Raw genomic sequence first — 15,186 nt, 5'->3', positions numbered from 1 at the left:
GTGAATGAGACTTTAAGGACACCTGACAGTGTTTTCATGAGGATAGTTGCGTGTAATCTGTTTATAAATTAATTGTTTTGACAGTAATAATTACAGGATCACTTATTCTCAATGAAAAGGCACCGCTGGGATTCGAACCCAGGATCTCCTGTTTACTAGACAGGCGCTTTAACCAACTAAGCCACGGCGCCGATATTTAAGACATTATACAGACTACACTGAGCTGAAAACCGGAATCATGATCCTGTTAGATGTATGGCAGCTGGTTTCTTTTGCATCAGAAAAATTGGCACAAACAGAGGAAGAGAAGTTGGATGTGGAAATAGCAAAGTACTGATGAACATTGTACAGTAACAATATCCTTGTGTTACATAGAGCAAAAGAAGAGTTGGCTATAGCGTCATTAATTCATGTCAGGTTTCTCATCAAAATTTTATAAAATTGAAATGAATAATTTCTTAAGATAGGATTTTAAAATGCCCACAAATTGTAGGTCTGATATAATGCAGCTTGCATTAAAATATTTGTTTGTTTTAGACTGTTTCTACATGTGGAGTGCCCTTTAAAAGAAATAGCTTTATTCTAAAAGTTTCAGTGTCACCATGCAACTAAAATGGAACCCTGAATACGTTTTAACCTAAGCAAAATAACAAATTCTGCACAAAACCTGTTTTATTTTATTTTTAGAAAGTTTGAGATAGTGATTGAACTTTGATAAAATTAGACTCTGCAAGAACAAGTGGGCTTAAAAAAAAATGAATAAAATACCAATCTTTTTGTTCAAACTCACCACACTGTCTTTAAACTTTGCAAAAATATCTCTATGTTCAATGAAAACAGACAACTTTTTTTAATGTAAGAGAACTGATTCATTTTATTGAGAAGACTAAGAAGATTTGAGATACAGAAATATCACTCAGAATCGATTAAAGGCGCTTTAGATCTTAATTTTATCCTTAACTGCTTTTGTTTGCTGTGACAGTACTTCTTTCTAAATAAATTGGGTAAAATTGATCGTTGATCTTCAGTTTGAATTTCATGTTGTTAATCTAAATTTTCCCCTTTCAGTTTCTGCAAAGCAAACACTTGATAAACATCAAACACTGAAACTTTCTTGCATTACAACAAAATGGAATTTATTTTGTAGTATGAAGAAAAGAAAAATGCTTTTATTTTGAAGCCAACCTCAAGAAAGTCTTGGCAGGTTGATGTTTGTCACGTGACCAGTTATTTATTCTAGTAGCCCATTCATTGTGTCAGAGTCTGCAAGCCTTTCATTTTTCTCACATTGACCATTACTATACTTTGGAAACCCGCAGGACAATACGGTATGTGTCTAAACTAGTGCAAGCTGATTTTCAAAATGCTAACGGAATGCTTAAAAATCCGTATAATTCTCACATTTTTAGAAAATAAGCCATTATTACCCATAAAGATCGATAGAGGTTTTCTTGCAAAATGCTTCGTCACTGTTGCGTAACATAGAAACTTTTACCATAATGATCCTAAGTGAGCAACTTTGTGACAAAACTTGAGCTTTCCTCATTCCACCGTGGTGGCATAAATTAAGATTTAAAAGGCTTAAATGGCAGATTTCTTACATGCATTGGTATTAAGAGGCTTCGATAATGACCATAGGCGTTGCCAGACAGTTTACAAAAGCATAGTCCTGAAACTGCTTTGCTTTCTTTTCTTTTTTTTTCTTCTTTTTTTTTTTTTTACCGTAAAAACTTAAACATGAACAAAATACGCAATGCATTTTTTTTTCTGTTGCTTTTCATCACGATGTTGAAACTCCTAGTAACTGATTAAGGTAATAAGATGAGATTATATTTTAAAAATTCACATAGGAGAATGATAAATATGTACCCACGAAAAATGATATAGCAGAATGTATGTTTTTGCTATGGGAACTGCTCCTTTGGTCTCTATTTTCTCTCTTGCTTTCCTCAGTCATCCAGCATCTCTTCTTTGTCTTTCTACAATTAAACCCTGTTTATCTGCAGTAGCTTGTAAAATTTACAAAATATTTATTTTCCATTTTTACGTGATTCACATAAAGAGCATTAGGATAAAAAGACTAACTGAAACAAGGTCACTGCTATTCTACCAAATGCTGTAACATCTTGTTCCACAAGTCATTATCTTTTCACCTTAATTACACCAACGTATTCATTAGGTCATTTAATACGTTATTTAGTCTGCCACTGTTTTCATTAGGAACTAATACGCACAATAGAATACATTTGTCAGTTTTATTCCAGTTATGAAATGTCCGATTGTGGTCGGACCAAAGATTTGCCTTGTCACCTTAGCACATCCTGTGGTCTGAAAAGCATGTTGATTGATGAGAGGAGTGGCGACTGACTTCATCCGAGTTCAGCAGATAACTTGATGAAACCAAGTTACGTATTCTTTATTAAAGACCACAGAGGTCATGGAGTCACAATTATTTTAAAAAAGTCGTCCCTGATCTTTAAAACTGAATTTCAAATTTAGAAAGGAATTCAACTAGTAGAGAGCCAATAATAATTCATTAGCAAGTGAAATAATTGTACATTATTTTAAATCAAATATGAATAATTTCCCAATTGAATTCTTCAGTTACTTATTCCAATAAATGACTCCATGATATACCTATTATTATTTTTTTTTTTATTTGTTACGTGTGTACTTTCTTTCATCATTACTAATATTAGTACTTTTAAATTACATCTTTGGATTGTGACCCCTTCCAGCCCATATTAAAAATGTATGTTATTTTCCCAAATTAACCTGAGGTCACACAACATATTCCCTTTATCCTTAGGTGTTATGTCCTACAAATATTTGTTCTGACAGAATAGAGACACTTTCCATCTCCATCATACTATGTCTGTGTGTGTGTTATTAGATGGCAAACGAGGCCAAGCCATGTCCCTGTGATATTGGTGATCGGTCTGATTACGGAGGGCTGGGCCAAGAGGTCCAGATTGAGCACATCAAAGCGTACGTAGTGAAACCCTCCGCCACATCGGACAAGGCTGTGATTGTCATCCAAGACATCTTTGGATGGGAGCTTCCCAACACCAGATATATGGCTGATATGCTGGCTGCCAATGGATACACGTGTGTAAACGTCACTTCTGTATTTTAACTGAAAAATGCATCAGGATTGTTATATTATTTGCCCTGATGGTCACTTTCCACGTTTTGTCCTGTGCAGTGCTGTTTGTCCCGACTTCTTTGTCGGGAAGGAACCTTGGAGTCCAACCAAAGACTGGTCCACATTTCAGGAGTGGCTTAAGGATAAAAAACCAACTGACATTAACAAGTGAGTACACTTTCAGTTCAACTTATCTAGGTGGACTCATATTGTGCAGAGCTTATCTCGAGTCTTTAACATCATGCATGAGTCTAATAGTTATTTCCTTCTCAGAGAGGTTGACGTTGTGCTGAAGTACCTGAAGGAGCAGTGTGGAGCCAAGCGCATTGGAATAGTGGGCTTTTGCTGGGGAGGAGTGGCAACACATTACTTGGCCTTGTTATATCCTGAAATCAAAGCTGGAGTGTCTGTTTATGGTACGTCGTTTAATTAGCAGAACATATAATATTGATTATTTAAGTTGGATTCAGAATGGGGTTTACGTGTTACTCTGCAGGAATAGTTCGTGAAAGAGAGGACAGGTATTCACTGAAGAGCCCGACACTGTTCATCTTTGCAGAAAACGATAACGTCATCCCCCTGGATCAGGTCAGTGTGTTCTGTTTCTGACTTTTATTGAATTCATGATTTTTTTTTATTTAGAATGTTTTTAATTAACTTTGGAGTGTTTCTATAGACCCTTTCAAAAATTGTGATATTTCTTGAAATCTTTCTCACTTTAATATGCACTGAATCTTTTGGTTACAAAGTTTTATATAATAGATCAACCTAAGATGTGCAATTTTTAGTTGTTGGAAAAATACAGCATACCTTTGTGTATATACCCCCCCCCCCATTACCCATGTACCATCCATTAATGACTGTATAAGTATAAAAATTGCAGTAAAGGAGAAATGCCATTGTTTTGGAAAAGATTTATAAAGTACCCTTCAAAATAAAGTACTGCTTTGTGTTGCTTTATCACCTAAAATTCTACTGAAACACTTCAATGTTTAAGACTTCAGTGTGACAAAATGCAAAAATGTTCTGAGATATTGCACATATACTGTGCAATACATATACTGTATTGTAGTATACTGTAGTTTGTGTGCTTAAACAGACTTGTTCTTTCACTCATTAGGTCAGTGCCCTGGAAGCAAATCTGAAAGGGAAATGTACAGTAGACTTCCAGTTGAAAGTATTTCCTGGACAGACCCATGGCTTTGTCCACCGCAAGAGAGAGGACATCAATCCAGCTGATAAACCCCAAATTGAGGAGGCCAGAAAGGATATGCTCAACTGGCTCAATAAATACATCTAAATATGTGAAATAAATCAGTTTAAATTGCTAAAATAGTGCCTTAAAACACATAATCAGATTAATATGGGTATTGATTAGTGGGTTATGTAATCTTGTGGTTGATATTACATCATACACATGTATTTTTTTTAATGTCTGGATGAAAGTATTTCTTATGAAAAAAATATTTTAACCAATAAATCATGAATGTATGCCAAAAACAGACTGAATGCAGTACAGAAACACTATAAACACAGTGACAAAATATACTCAATGAAATGATCAGATTTTTAATATCAATATTTAAAATCTGTAAATGGTGAATGTATAAGCAATAATTGAATGTCAATAAAATGAAGCACATGGAAATTTCATCAGTCAAATGTTTTATTGGTGACTTTGTAACGAATAAAGCTTGGACATGTTGTATCAAATGATAAATAGCAATACGCAGTGAGATGTGGACATGGAGCTCGAGGAAGTGCCAAGGACCTCTGAAACAGCTCACACATTTAACCCCTCCAGAGCACACTTGAGCTGCTTTCCTTCAGTCGGGGAGCTTCAGTCTTCGCTCTCTCCTGGGTTTCGGATGTCATCTATCTTTAGGATCATCTTAACCACCTGGGTAGCCAAAAGAATCTGCTGCTTCTTGCCAATCAAGGTCTCAATTACATGTTGCTGCTTCATGTCTGTGCAAGAGGACACAAAGCCAATTAAGCTAAATGAGGCCTTGAAGGTTTTCTCAATTAATTCATGTTGGTAGACCAAAAAAAAAAATTATTTGTTTCTCAAATATGCAGATCAAAGAACAAAGCACAAACGCCTTACCATTGGTGTTTTTGTGCAAGCAGTCGATGCCAAGGAAAGGGTTGTTGTCCTTTACTTGTCTGGCTCTGACCTCGGTCATAGTCTGGATGGGGCTGAGACCGCTGTTCTCAGCCAACGCCATTGGGATGACCTCTAGAGCATCAGCAAATGACCTCATGGCATACTGTTCCAATGATGGGCACTGTTGAAGAAAACCGATGTAAGTACAAAACGGTCTAAGTGTCAACATCAAGATTTTTACATCAATTGTCTAAGTCGTACCTTATCCGCCGCCTGGTTCACAGCGAGAGCACATGCAATCTCTGACGCTCCGCCGCCGTAAACAACACGGTTGTCTCTGACCAAATTGCGAATTACACACAGAGCATCATGGAGCGCACGCTTAGCTTCCTCGATGATCTATTATCAAACATGAAAGAGCTGATTAAAACCAACATGCGCCAAGGTAAATACGTAGTTTACAGGGTGAGGGATGGTAGGTGTTCACCATTTTGTTGCCACCACGGATGAAAATGGTTACGGCCCTGGTGTTTTTGCATTCTGTGATCACCAGCATGTGGTCCTTAGTTGTGCCAAAGGAGATTTCCTTCACTAAGCCGGCGGTGCCCAGCTTCTCTGGCGTCAGCTCACTGAACCTCGGCACAATCCGCCCCCCGGTGGCTATCGCTATCAACTGCACAAAAAACATAAAACACACCGAGTAATTAGTAAGTAATATACTCGATTTAATGGGATAATCAAGGTGGAAAGAGTACAGGAAAGTTTGACTTTAAGGTTTTCGGCAAATTTTAACCATTTCTTACTTCAATCTCTGGCCCACCGACCCAGCGCACGGCAGGCAGCTCGTTTTGCAGCAGAAGGTGGTTCGCCTCGTCATCAAAGCCCCACTGGCAGATGGCCAAGTTAGCACCAGTGCTCTTGACCTAAAATAAACACACACACACATTGTTTATACCAAGTGAGTTAATCAAACATTTAAGTCGTTACGACAATCAGCTCTAGCAACAATCTAAAGCAGGACAGTAATTTGGGGCGTTTACCTGCTGGATCATCTCTTCAAACTTTTCTTTTTCATACTTCTGCAGGGCTTTGTAGTCCTCAACTGAGGTCACATCCAACTTATGCTTGGTCTTTGGCTTTGGAGGCTCAAACGGGCAGGTCAAGATAGCGATTTTAGCATCATTTAGAGCCTTATAAAAAAGGAAGGAAACATTTGCCTTGTTACGATACAGCTAAATCAGATGCAGGTAATCAAATTGATCTTCATCCTATTTATTTATTCTTAATCTGATTAAATAAATTACAAATAATTTATATTTCATCTTGCTGGAGGAAAATTAGAAGCAGATAATTAAAAGATGATTAACAAAAAAGACAGGAATCCTCTCACAATATTATTCATACATATTTATACCTTGGGCATCTGAGGGTGGCTGAACTCTTTGTCAACTACCACACCCTTGATGAGCTGTGTGTCCTCCAGCTTTCCTCCTACTTTCCCTTCCACCTTGATGAGCTCAAAGTCTACATCCTTCCTTCCCATGTCAGCCACAGTGAGGATTGCATTCACTGCGATCTCTGCCATCTGTCTGTGGCACCGGTTAATTCTAGAAAACAAGAAAAAAAACCCATTCAATATAACTAACGGGATTGATTATGTGAAGTTAGGAAATAAAAAGATCTCCCACAAATGTTACTGTGAACCCAAAAACCTTATGACTTACACTTTTGATCCCAGTGTTGTCATGGCAGTCTGGATGAGAGGTTCAGTGTTGTTGGGGTCACAGGGAAAACTTTCTGCCATTTTGTCTAATGTCTCTATAGCAATACGTGCAGCCTGGTCGTAACCATCGGAGATCCTGATGGGGTGGATCCCTCGGTCCACCAGCTGCTCGGCCTGCTCGAGCAGTGCTCCGGCCAGCACTAAAACAAAATAAAAATGTCTTAGTTAAAATCTACCATATAAAATTAGAGGCTAAAGTCCCATGTTCGATTCTTGAGCTGAGTAATTTCCGGCATGTTTTCCCCATCTTAACAAACCTTCTTCCTATCAAGCTAAAAACAAAGGAAGGCCACTAACGCCATAAGAACAAGACAAAAACACATAGTTGACATGTACATTACAGGGATATGCTACTTCTTTTCCCCATCCCATCTTAAATAAAGGATTTAATAGAAACAACTTCGTTCTATTGACTTCCACACAGAACTCTGACTGTTCATTAACACTTCAGAACCACCATCCTTGACATTTGAAAAGTATCAATTGTGTGTTTACAATGAACTTTGTTGGATCCAATTAATGCAAAAAATTGCCTGATAAGTAGAGAGAAAATACATATATATTTTTTAAGAACAATATCTTTACATTAATGATTGAATTAATTGAAACATTAATTGGATTACTCCAAAAAAAAGCTGTTAGTAGCAGGCCTACCTGATATGAACAGTTTTTATTTGAGTACAGGACTATTTTGTAAATGAATAATTATAGCAGAATGGATTCAGAAGCACCATCACATCTGCGCCAGATCACATACCGACAACTCCAGTGGTTCCATCACCAATCTCATCATCTTGGGACTTGGACAGCTCCACCATAAGCTTGGCAATCTGGTGGTCCACATCCATCATGCTGAGAATAGTGGCTCCATCGTTAGTGACAGTCACCTCTCCATCCTTGTCAACCATCATTTTGTCCAGACCTAATTAATAATTGTTAAAGAGGAATGTTAATACACTTAACTGTATAAAGACAAATAGAGGTTTGAAATAAAAGCCACTCGAAGACCCTTATAAAACGAAATGACAGCATAGTGGATAGTTCTTGCATACCGTTAGGTCCCAAAGATGTTTTCAGCGTTGAAGCGACTGCTTTGGCTGCCATGATGTGAGACTATAAAAACACAATATTTGAAGTTAGCCAACAATTTCATCTTTTATCACTTAATAATTTGCCACCAAATGTGTGCATCACCTTTGTTATAGAGGTGATGCACATCGCCATTGACTATTGTGGGTAGAGCTCTGTGAAGCAACACCCCTGGCTCAACGCCTTACGGAGAGCACATGGGCCTCCATGTTAGCATGACTGCTTACAAATCTTTCAAGTGCTGTTACGATACTAATGCAAATCAGGTGGGCTTTCAGGACATACCTATGCATTTAAGGTTAAACGCCTCTCGTACTTAACTCAAATAATAAGAAAACATCAAATTCACTTCTAGTTAACCATAATGCTAATTTTTTGCTAGCTAGCCCATTGTACCTTCAATGCGTCAATTCCCGTTAGCCGAGTCTTCTTGTCTTGGTCTTTAATGATGATAAAAGGCCTGCCATATTCATCAAATGCCAGTGTGCCCAACGTGGACATGTTGAGTGATGATTTAAGAGTCGCTATGTGCGCTCAGTACTTAGAAAACTGGAGTGTTGCTACACTGCAAGCCGCACGGTTCTGCCGGCGACTTCTGGAAGGCTCCACGGGCGGGGAGGGCGGAACCAAATACTCAGAAATGTGCCTTAATAAATGCTCAAAAATCGTCTAATAAATGTACAGTTTACTCTTCTGTCTAAAATAATGAACTATTATGCTTGATTAAAAAAAAATATTTACAACATTGGCATGACGACCGTTTAGAAAAACATTAGCAAAATGTGCTTTTTTACAACGTGGTTTATTCCGATCCCGTTCAAGCTCAGCAGGCGCTCTGATCTCGCGTGAATTCAGAAAAATAAAGTCAATGGAAATGTGTTGACGAGGTGAATTTGTAAAGCCATTCTTAACAGGTAAGGGCCGTTCTACAGAATAAATGTCTATTAGCTATATTGTCTAAGTTATGCGGTGCCGTAAAATAGTATTTCATTTGTACGAACGGAAGCAAATGTTTGCAGCAAGAGATGAACCGGAGTTCAGATAACTGTGCTTTAGTTTCTGAACTTTATTCTGAACTTGCTGTATTTTATTTTTAGTTTTTACAGTGGCCGGTGACCGTTTCTTTTTGTTTATAAGTGACAAAACTACACATTTCGCTCCCACGTGTGCTGTTATGAATACAGCTGTCAACGTGAAAGTTGGACGTAATTTCCGGTGTGCTGTTGATATGATTCCGGTCAGACTGTGCAGGTTTTACCCAGCTTGGAAGGTGTTATTGTGGCCGTCTGTCTGTTATTTGTCCAAGTATGTTGGTAAGAGGATACATCTGGTACACACTCCTACTTCGAGTAGATAATCAGATTTTATCTGTTGTCATCCATCAACAGATGTTTTGTTTAGCTACACTCATTGCAAGGTTGTGTCTTACTGCTTTTCGCCCATGCATTATACTATACATTTTAAAATACTGCTTATGCTGTGAATATGCATAAATTACTGCCTTAATACTTTGTGGAGCCTTCATACGACTCATTGATTTATGCTGAGATAAAATGATAAACACGTGGACTCTTTTTATTAATCAGGGAACTTTTGAGTGCATCTGGTTGCACATAATAAATAGAGAATGCAAATGCATGCCACACTTGTCAGTTACACATTTATAAGCATTTTGTGAACATTATCCTTCCAAATGTTAATTGTGCAATACTTTGTGTTTCACATTAAATCCCAAATCACATTCATTAAAGTTTGTGATTGTTATGTGGCAACATTCTATTTCTAATTTCTTTCAGTGTATTTAATTACTCTCTTGTTCTTTAAAACATTTGAATTGCCTTTTGTAACATTAGTGTCAAATTTATAAACACTCTTGACTTCCCCTGATAATATATTGTTTAAATCTTAGCAATGGTAAACAGGTATTTTTATTATAATTTAAAGTTACTCCGTAATGCTTTTCTTTACAAAGTGCTCCATTCGTAAAATACTCATAATAAATACATGTTATTTTGTTTGATTTGTTCGTTAAGTGTTTATTTTGACAGATGATGTGCAGATTTTTGCTGCCAAACTAGGTGATATGACTGACCAAAGAAAGGTGGCAGCTGAGACTACTGTCACAATGTGGTGACAGTAACTCTTGAGTGGGGAAAAAAGATTAGAGTATATTTATATTAATGCAAAAAAGCCCTCTTTTTTTCTGGCTTTCCTAGCATGCCTCTTGAGGTGAAGCCTCGCTTTGTTGTGTTGTACGGCTCTCAGAAGGGTCAGGCTCAGTCCATAGCTGAGGGCATCGCCGAGGAGGCTGAGGAGCACGGCCTGGTTGCTGATCTCTGCTGCCTGAACCAAAACGACAAGGTATCTGTCGATATACCAGAATTACTTTTGTACTGCATGAGTCCCGCACACAAGAAACCATTCGGAACAAGATAAGGATTCCCCTAAATCACCTAAATGCTTTGCAGAAATGCTGATAACCAGTTTAGAGTATGTTTACTTCTAGTACAACTTGGAGAAGGAGCGTGCCCCGGTAGTCTTTGTCGTGTCTACCACTGGAGATGGGGAGCCTCCAGACAATGCCCTACAGTTTGTGAAGCGCATCAAGAAAAGGACCCTCTCCCCTGATCACTATAAACACCTTTTATATGCACTTTTAGGTAATTTCTTACGCAAGGGTGTTAAGGAATTCTTTTTTATAGCTTATCCATCAGAAATATGTCAACTGCTTTGTCATGATTTATAAAGCAAATATAACCTCACATTGTTTTCTGTTCAGTCCCTCATCAGCTGTTCTCTGTTTATCTCAGCTTTAGGAGACACAAATTACGCAAATTTCTGCAACTGCGGGAAGACAATTGAACGTCGTCTTCGGGAACTCGGAGCCAAACAGTTCTACCCGACGGGGTACGCAGATGACGGCGTAGGGTAAGCGAACATCCAACTTTTATCACTTCTTTCTTCTGTGTTCTGCTGCTGTTTTAGAATCTCGCCGATTTTGTTGTGTCTAAGGTTGGAGCTGGTTATTGACCCTTGGCTCAAAGGACTGTGGAATTCCATTAAAGACACCTTATCAAAGATGGCTTCTGACAGAACTGTCCAACTTAAGGAAGATTCTGCCAAAGAAATTCCTGAGTCATCCTTACCGGACGTCCAGTTGAACCTCTTGAGCATCGCCGATAAACAGATTTGTGAGCCAGACTCTAAATATTCTTCTTCTTTGGCCATTTCTGATGTCAGGCCAGCTTCAGCGTCAACTGTCTCTTCATCAGCACCAAAAACACAAGCCTGTAGTGAAGGAGTCCCCCAGGTTTCCTTGGCAGCCTCACTGACAAGTTCCCTACCGCCGCTGTCTGAGTCCTCTCTCAATGTTCCTTCGTTACCTCCGCCATACTTAGACGTTGCTTTACAGGAAGCAGACGCTGTGGAGCAGGTGATGAATTTTCGAGATGGAAAAGGAAAACATATCTGCTATACTTATCCTTCACCCCATGAATGTTTTCTTTTTTCAGGCTGTTGAACGTTTGAGCAAGGAGACTTGTAATGAGGTGCCCATCTCTAAGGCGGTTCAGCTGAGTAAAGGAGACTCGGTGAAGACAGCTCTTCTGCTGGAACTGGATATTTCTGTAAGCGTCACAATATACTATGTAGTTCTCTCTCCCCATTGATTCCCCTTGTGATGGTGTATTAAAAAGTCTAAAAATAAAAAACTTTTTTGGTGTATTTGCATAGTCTCAAACGGAAAACTGTGGAAAAATCCAAACTTTAATTTGAGCACACATATTGAATAAATGAGCCATCTCTCATCATCCCAGATTATACTTGGCCATCTTTTATGGTGTCTTTTCTTAAGTTCACCCCACAGGTTTTAGGTCTGGGGACTCAGCTGGTTATAAAAGAAGGTTGATTCTGTACATTCTGTATACTATATTCAAGTATATTTGTTTTTCATGCTCTATTAAAACTCTTCATCTACAATATTACAAAAACAATCACTGCAATAAATAGGGAAATCCTAGATTTCCATATGACTGGAGTGAAATAAGTATCAACAATGATGTTCTGTTAGAGGTGGCCACATTTGCATTTTAAACATCCTGTTATTTCAAAGAGGTCGCGATGCCGTGCTCAGCAGTGAGCGTGAGGTGTTTTCCCTCACAATCACCTGGAGAATGAAGAACTGAAAAACTTAATTGTTGCATCACCTCAGACAGGAATTTGAAGCAGAGTTTAGTTAACTATGCACATTTATGCATACGATGGTCAGAAAAATTAAGATTTGTTGTGGCATGCCTTCTAAAGCATGTTTAGTAAATTAATATTTACAACATGATAGGAGGCTGTTGTAAATGAATATTTAGTAATTGACTAATCTAACAATTATTCTTATGATTAATTGAGTAATCAGATAAAGAAATGATACAGTAAAACATTGGTAAATCTAACATAATAGCAGAGTTACTATCGCATATTAACATCAGTCCAATTTTTCACATTTGAGCTTCCCTAACAATAACCTTTCTGTAGTTTAGAAAATTAACTTGTAACAATAATAACTCACTTTTCAAGTTAACCTGAAGAAAAGTTATACTAAAATCTGAAATTATATTCAATTCAATAATAAAGAGGTAGGCTCACAAATAAAAAATGTCTGTAGTCCAGCTTTTCGATTATGTATTCATCTTCAGTCAATTTAATAGATGAACTCTCACCTTGTCCAGATATTTATAGCTTTTGTGTTTATATTAGCGATGGGATTTGACACCTTCCTTCGTCACACATAGAAACTCATGTACCAGCTAAGTGCCGCCACCTATTTGTTGAGACCAGGATGATATGAAATACATTTTTCTCATGGTTATTAGAAAGCTTGTTTTTTTCTGCTTTGGAAATATTTCTTTTCCTCTCTTGCCATCTTCTTTACTGTGGTTTTCTTCCAAGATGAATTGCGTCCTTGCCCATGCTTGTTTGTCACAGTTCCAGGGCTCTTGCAGACATTTTCTTACTTATGAAGATCTGGTTTACATGAATATATGATGGTATTCAGTGGGGGTTTCCCAGCTAAACAAACGGCTTGAGGTGTCTAAATTTTTCTATTAGATTATGGTACCACAAATGAATTTATTCTAAGACCTTTTAATTAATATTTTTACCAAGTGTTGAAACTGCAGTGTATAACTTGGTGTAACGACAACATTATATAACATAGGTTGTTACATTTTTATTTAATCACTAGGCTTTCCCATCCATGACCTATCACCCTGGAGATTCTTTTGACGTGTTTTGCCCAAATGTGGCCGAAGAGGTGGACCATCTGCTCCACAGACTCGGCCTTCAGGACCAGAAGAACCATCGCGTTCAGATCTCTCTTAAACACAATACAAAGAAAAGAGGTAAGATCAGAATACGGTAGTTTATTTTTTTTTGTTTAGACAGCCAAACTCCTATATAAATATGTTGTAACAAATTGAACATCATTTTGTGTATTTTTCACAATAAATCCTCTTTACAAAGTGTCATTTTACATTCTTAGATTTTCTTTTCTTCCCTCCTGAAGGTGCACAGGTGCCACCACACATTCCTGAAAATGTTTCACTGCTGTTCCTGCTCACTTGGTGCCTTGAGATCAGGAGTGTTCCTAAGAAGGTACTGCATGTTCCAAGGTTGTTCTATAGCCACTTCTGCCGTCTTAGCTTAGTTTGAACATGAGGTTATGACAAAAAACAAGAAGACAAAGTTATTTCAGCAGTCACTTCAATGATTCTCATTTAGTACATGTAAGTTTAGGCAAAAGGAACAAGAATAGAAAAAATAAATAAAAATAGGGTGTCTGTGTCAGTAAATCGGTTGTGTTTGTTATAGATGTTAATGAAAAAGATGCAAGTGTTCTTCCCCTTCGCCCCGCAACAAATCTCTGGATAGGGTGAGCTGAGAATGATCCACCTTAACCGTCGTTTCAATTCGGGGAAAAGAAGAACGAATTTGGAGGCGTCTTTGAATTTAGACAGCCAAATTCATCGCATCGTTGTGACTTAATTGACTTCAAATGCGGCCCTTGAATGAAGAAGCCCCTGAGTTGAGATGGACCCTAATAAGCCAACCCAAGTCATTATTTATGATTTAATCCAATGAGGGTTTTTTCTGGTCTATGTGGTTAGCAGCGCTAATGCTAAAGGCAAAGAACTTCCTACTGAAACATTCTTCTGCTTCTTCCTGGCAAACTTTTAAAGTTCTTGTCGAAGTTCGAGAAAGGAAAAAATACTTCACTTGTAGTGTACATGTAATTAATTGCACAATGCAGATATGATTAAAATATAGCTCCTTATCATTTTTTGTGACTGAGCAAGTCTACTGGGGCTCAGACTGTCTTTGTTAAGCTCTAGCTCCAGAAAGGAATGCTGGGGTTCAAAGTTTGCTTTGATAAGTTTAGCTGAGGCTGAATTTACTCAGTCCGGGGCCGAAGTTGAAATATTCATCAAACTTCTCTAGTTGCCTGTGGCGGTGTAGAATTAAAATCACATGTAGAGTGTGAAAATATCAAGTTGTAGCAGTTCTGAGCTGTGAAAAAAAAATGTCTGAGCTGTGGTCAGGAATGTGCTCTGCACAAGTTTCTTTTGGAAATCTTTAAACACCTTCTTGTACTCATTGTCTTTCTTTTTTCCTATGTTTTAAAGATGGAATTCATATTTATTTTTCTCATGGATGTATCATTTCACTAGATTTTTTATATTTTGGAGAGCATCATTAGTTCATTATTCATAAATTAGTAAATAAACCAAGTTTGTTAAATTGATTAATTTGAGGAATATTTAGTCTTGAAATCCGCTTACTGTATGTGACACATTCCATTGCAGTTTTAACATGAAGCTATTTATATTGGAATATCAAATAACAGTGTGTCAGTATGGCTGAACATTAAGAAAACTTAACACTGTTTTTAAATATGGCACGTGTGTTGATCTTTGTGAGGTCAGGAGATTACAGGAAAGACAAAGTTCACCTAAACTTGTCCATATCTACAGATGTGATTAATGAGCCCAAAACAGCTGAAAGTGTATCAAA

The 15,186-nt window shown here is 37.7% G+C and overlaps 3 protein-coding genes and 1 non-coding gene across 7 annotated transcripts in view; 2 read left to right on the top strand and 2 right to left on the bottom strand.

Moving 5' to 3' along the window:
• Positions 1 to 117: 117 nt before the first annotated feature.
• Positions 118 to 191, bottom strand: trnat-agu. The gene has a single exon. It is a non-coding gene; the product is annotated as a tRNA-Thr (tRNA).
• Positions 192 to 1,221: 1,030 nt separating this feature from the next.
• On the top strand, positions 1,222 to 4,798 carry cmbl (carboxymethylenebutenolidase homolog). Its single transcript, XM_005809860.3, has 6 exons — positions 1,222 to 1,328; positions 2,894 to 3,108; positions 3,206 to 3,313; positions 3,419 to 3,561; positions 3,642 to 3,733; positions 4,266 to 4,798. The coding sequence occupies exons 2-6, from the start codon at positions 2,894 to 2,896 to the stop codon at positions 4,443 to 4,445; spliced, it is 738 nt and encodes a 245-aa protein (XP_005809917.1). The 5' UTR covers positions 1,222 to 1,328; the 3' UTR covers positions 4,446 to 4,798.
• On the bottom strand, positions 4,790 to 8,747 carry cct5 (chaperonin containing TCP1 subunit 5). The gene is made up of 11 exons (XM_005809861.2): positions 8,521 to 8,747; positions 8,088 to 8,148; positions 7,793 to 7,957; positions 6,977 to 7,175; positions 6,667 to 6,859; positions 6,293 to 6,442; positions 6,056 to 6,175; positions 5,740 to 5,925; positions 5,514 to 5,651; positions 5,253 to 5,433; positions 4,790 to 5,113 (listed from the first exon to the last, which is right to left on the bottom strand). The coding sequence occupies exons 1-11, from the start codon at positions 8,623 to 8,625 to the stop codon at positions 4,986 to 4,988; spliced, it is 1,626 nt and encodes a 541-aa protein (XP_005809918.1). The 5' UTR covers positions 8,626 to 8,747; the 3' UTR covers positions 4,790 to 4,985.
• Positions 8,748 to 8,966: 219 nt separating this feature from the next.
• mtrr (5-methyltetrahydrofolate-homocysteine methyltransferase reductase) overlaps positions 8,967 to 15,186 on the top strand; it is a 34,353-nt gene continuing 28,133 nt past the window's right edge. The window contains exons 1-9 of one of the 4 annotated variants that reach the window (XM_023325838.1): positions 8,967 to 9,038; positions 10,341 to 10,485; positions 10,631 to 10,784; positions 10,935 to 11,052; positions 11,137 to 11,315; positions 11,397 to 11,557; positions 11,637 to 11,750; positions 13,361 to 13,517; positions 13,682 to 13,770. In XM_023325838.1, the coding sequence (XP_023181606.1) occupies positions 10,342 to 10,485; positions 10,631 to 10,784; positions 10,935 to 11,052; positions 11,137 to 11,315; positions 11,397 to 11,557; positions 11,637 to 11,750; positions 13,361 to 13,517; positions 13,682 to 13,770 (1,116 nt within the window). In that variant the 5' untranslated portion in view covers positions 8,967 to 9,038; position 10,341. Of the gene's footprint in view, positions 9,039 to 9,357; positions 9,438 to 10,340; positions 10,486 to 10,630; positions 10,785 to 10,934; positions 11,053 to 11,136; positions 11,558 to 11,636; positions 11,751 to 13,360; positions 13,518 to 13,681; positions 13,771 to 15,186 lie in introns of those variants that run through there. The other 3 variants (XM_023325836.1, XM_023325837.1, XM_023325839.1) reach the window with 3 other exon arrangements.

Source organism: Xiphophorus maculatus, chromosome 21 (assembly GCF_002775205.1).
Source record: "Xiphophorus maculatus strain JP 163 A chromosome 21, X_maculatus-5.0-male, whole genome shotgun sequence".
Taxonomy (NCBI): domain Eukaryota; kingdom Metazoa; phylum Chordata; class Actinopteri; order Cyprinodontiformes; family Poeciliidae; genus Xiphophorus; species Xiphophorus maculatus.
Note: the sequence above shows the minus strand (reverse complement) of the source record. Positions and strands in the feature narration are given on the sequence as shown.

Bases quoted from the DNA above. Each gene is read 5' to 3' on its own strand.
- cmbl (XM_005809860.3), top strand. From the start codon at position 2,894: ATGGCAAACGAGGCCAAGCCATGTCCCTGTGATATTGGTGATCGGTCT. The intron at 3,314-3,418 runs GTGAGTACACTT...TTTCCTTCTCAG, and splicing joins AAACCAACTGACATTAACAA to AGAGGTTGACGTTGTGCTGA. The intron at 3,562-3,641 runs GTACGTCGTTTA...GTTACTCTGCAG, and splicing joins AGCTGGAGTGTCTGTTTATG to GAATAGTTCGTGAAAGAGAG.
- cct5 (XM_005809861.2), bottom strand. From the start codon at position 8,625: ATGTCCACGTTGGGCACACTGGCATTTGATGAATATGGCAGGCCTTTT. The intron at 7,958-8,087 runs GTATGCAAGAAC...ATTATTAATTAG, and splicing joins AACATCTTTGGGACCTAACG to GTCTGGACAAAATGATGGTT. The intron at 5,114-5,252 runs GTAAGGCGTTTG...CCTCTTGCACAG, and splicing joins CTTGCACAAAAACACCAATG to ACATGAAGCAGCAACATGTA.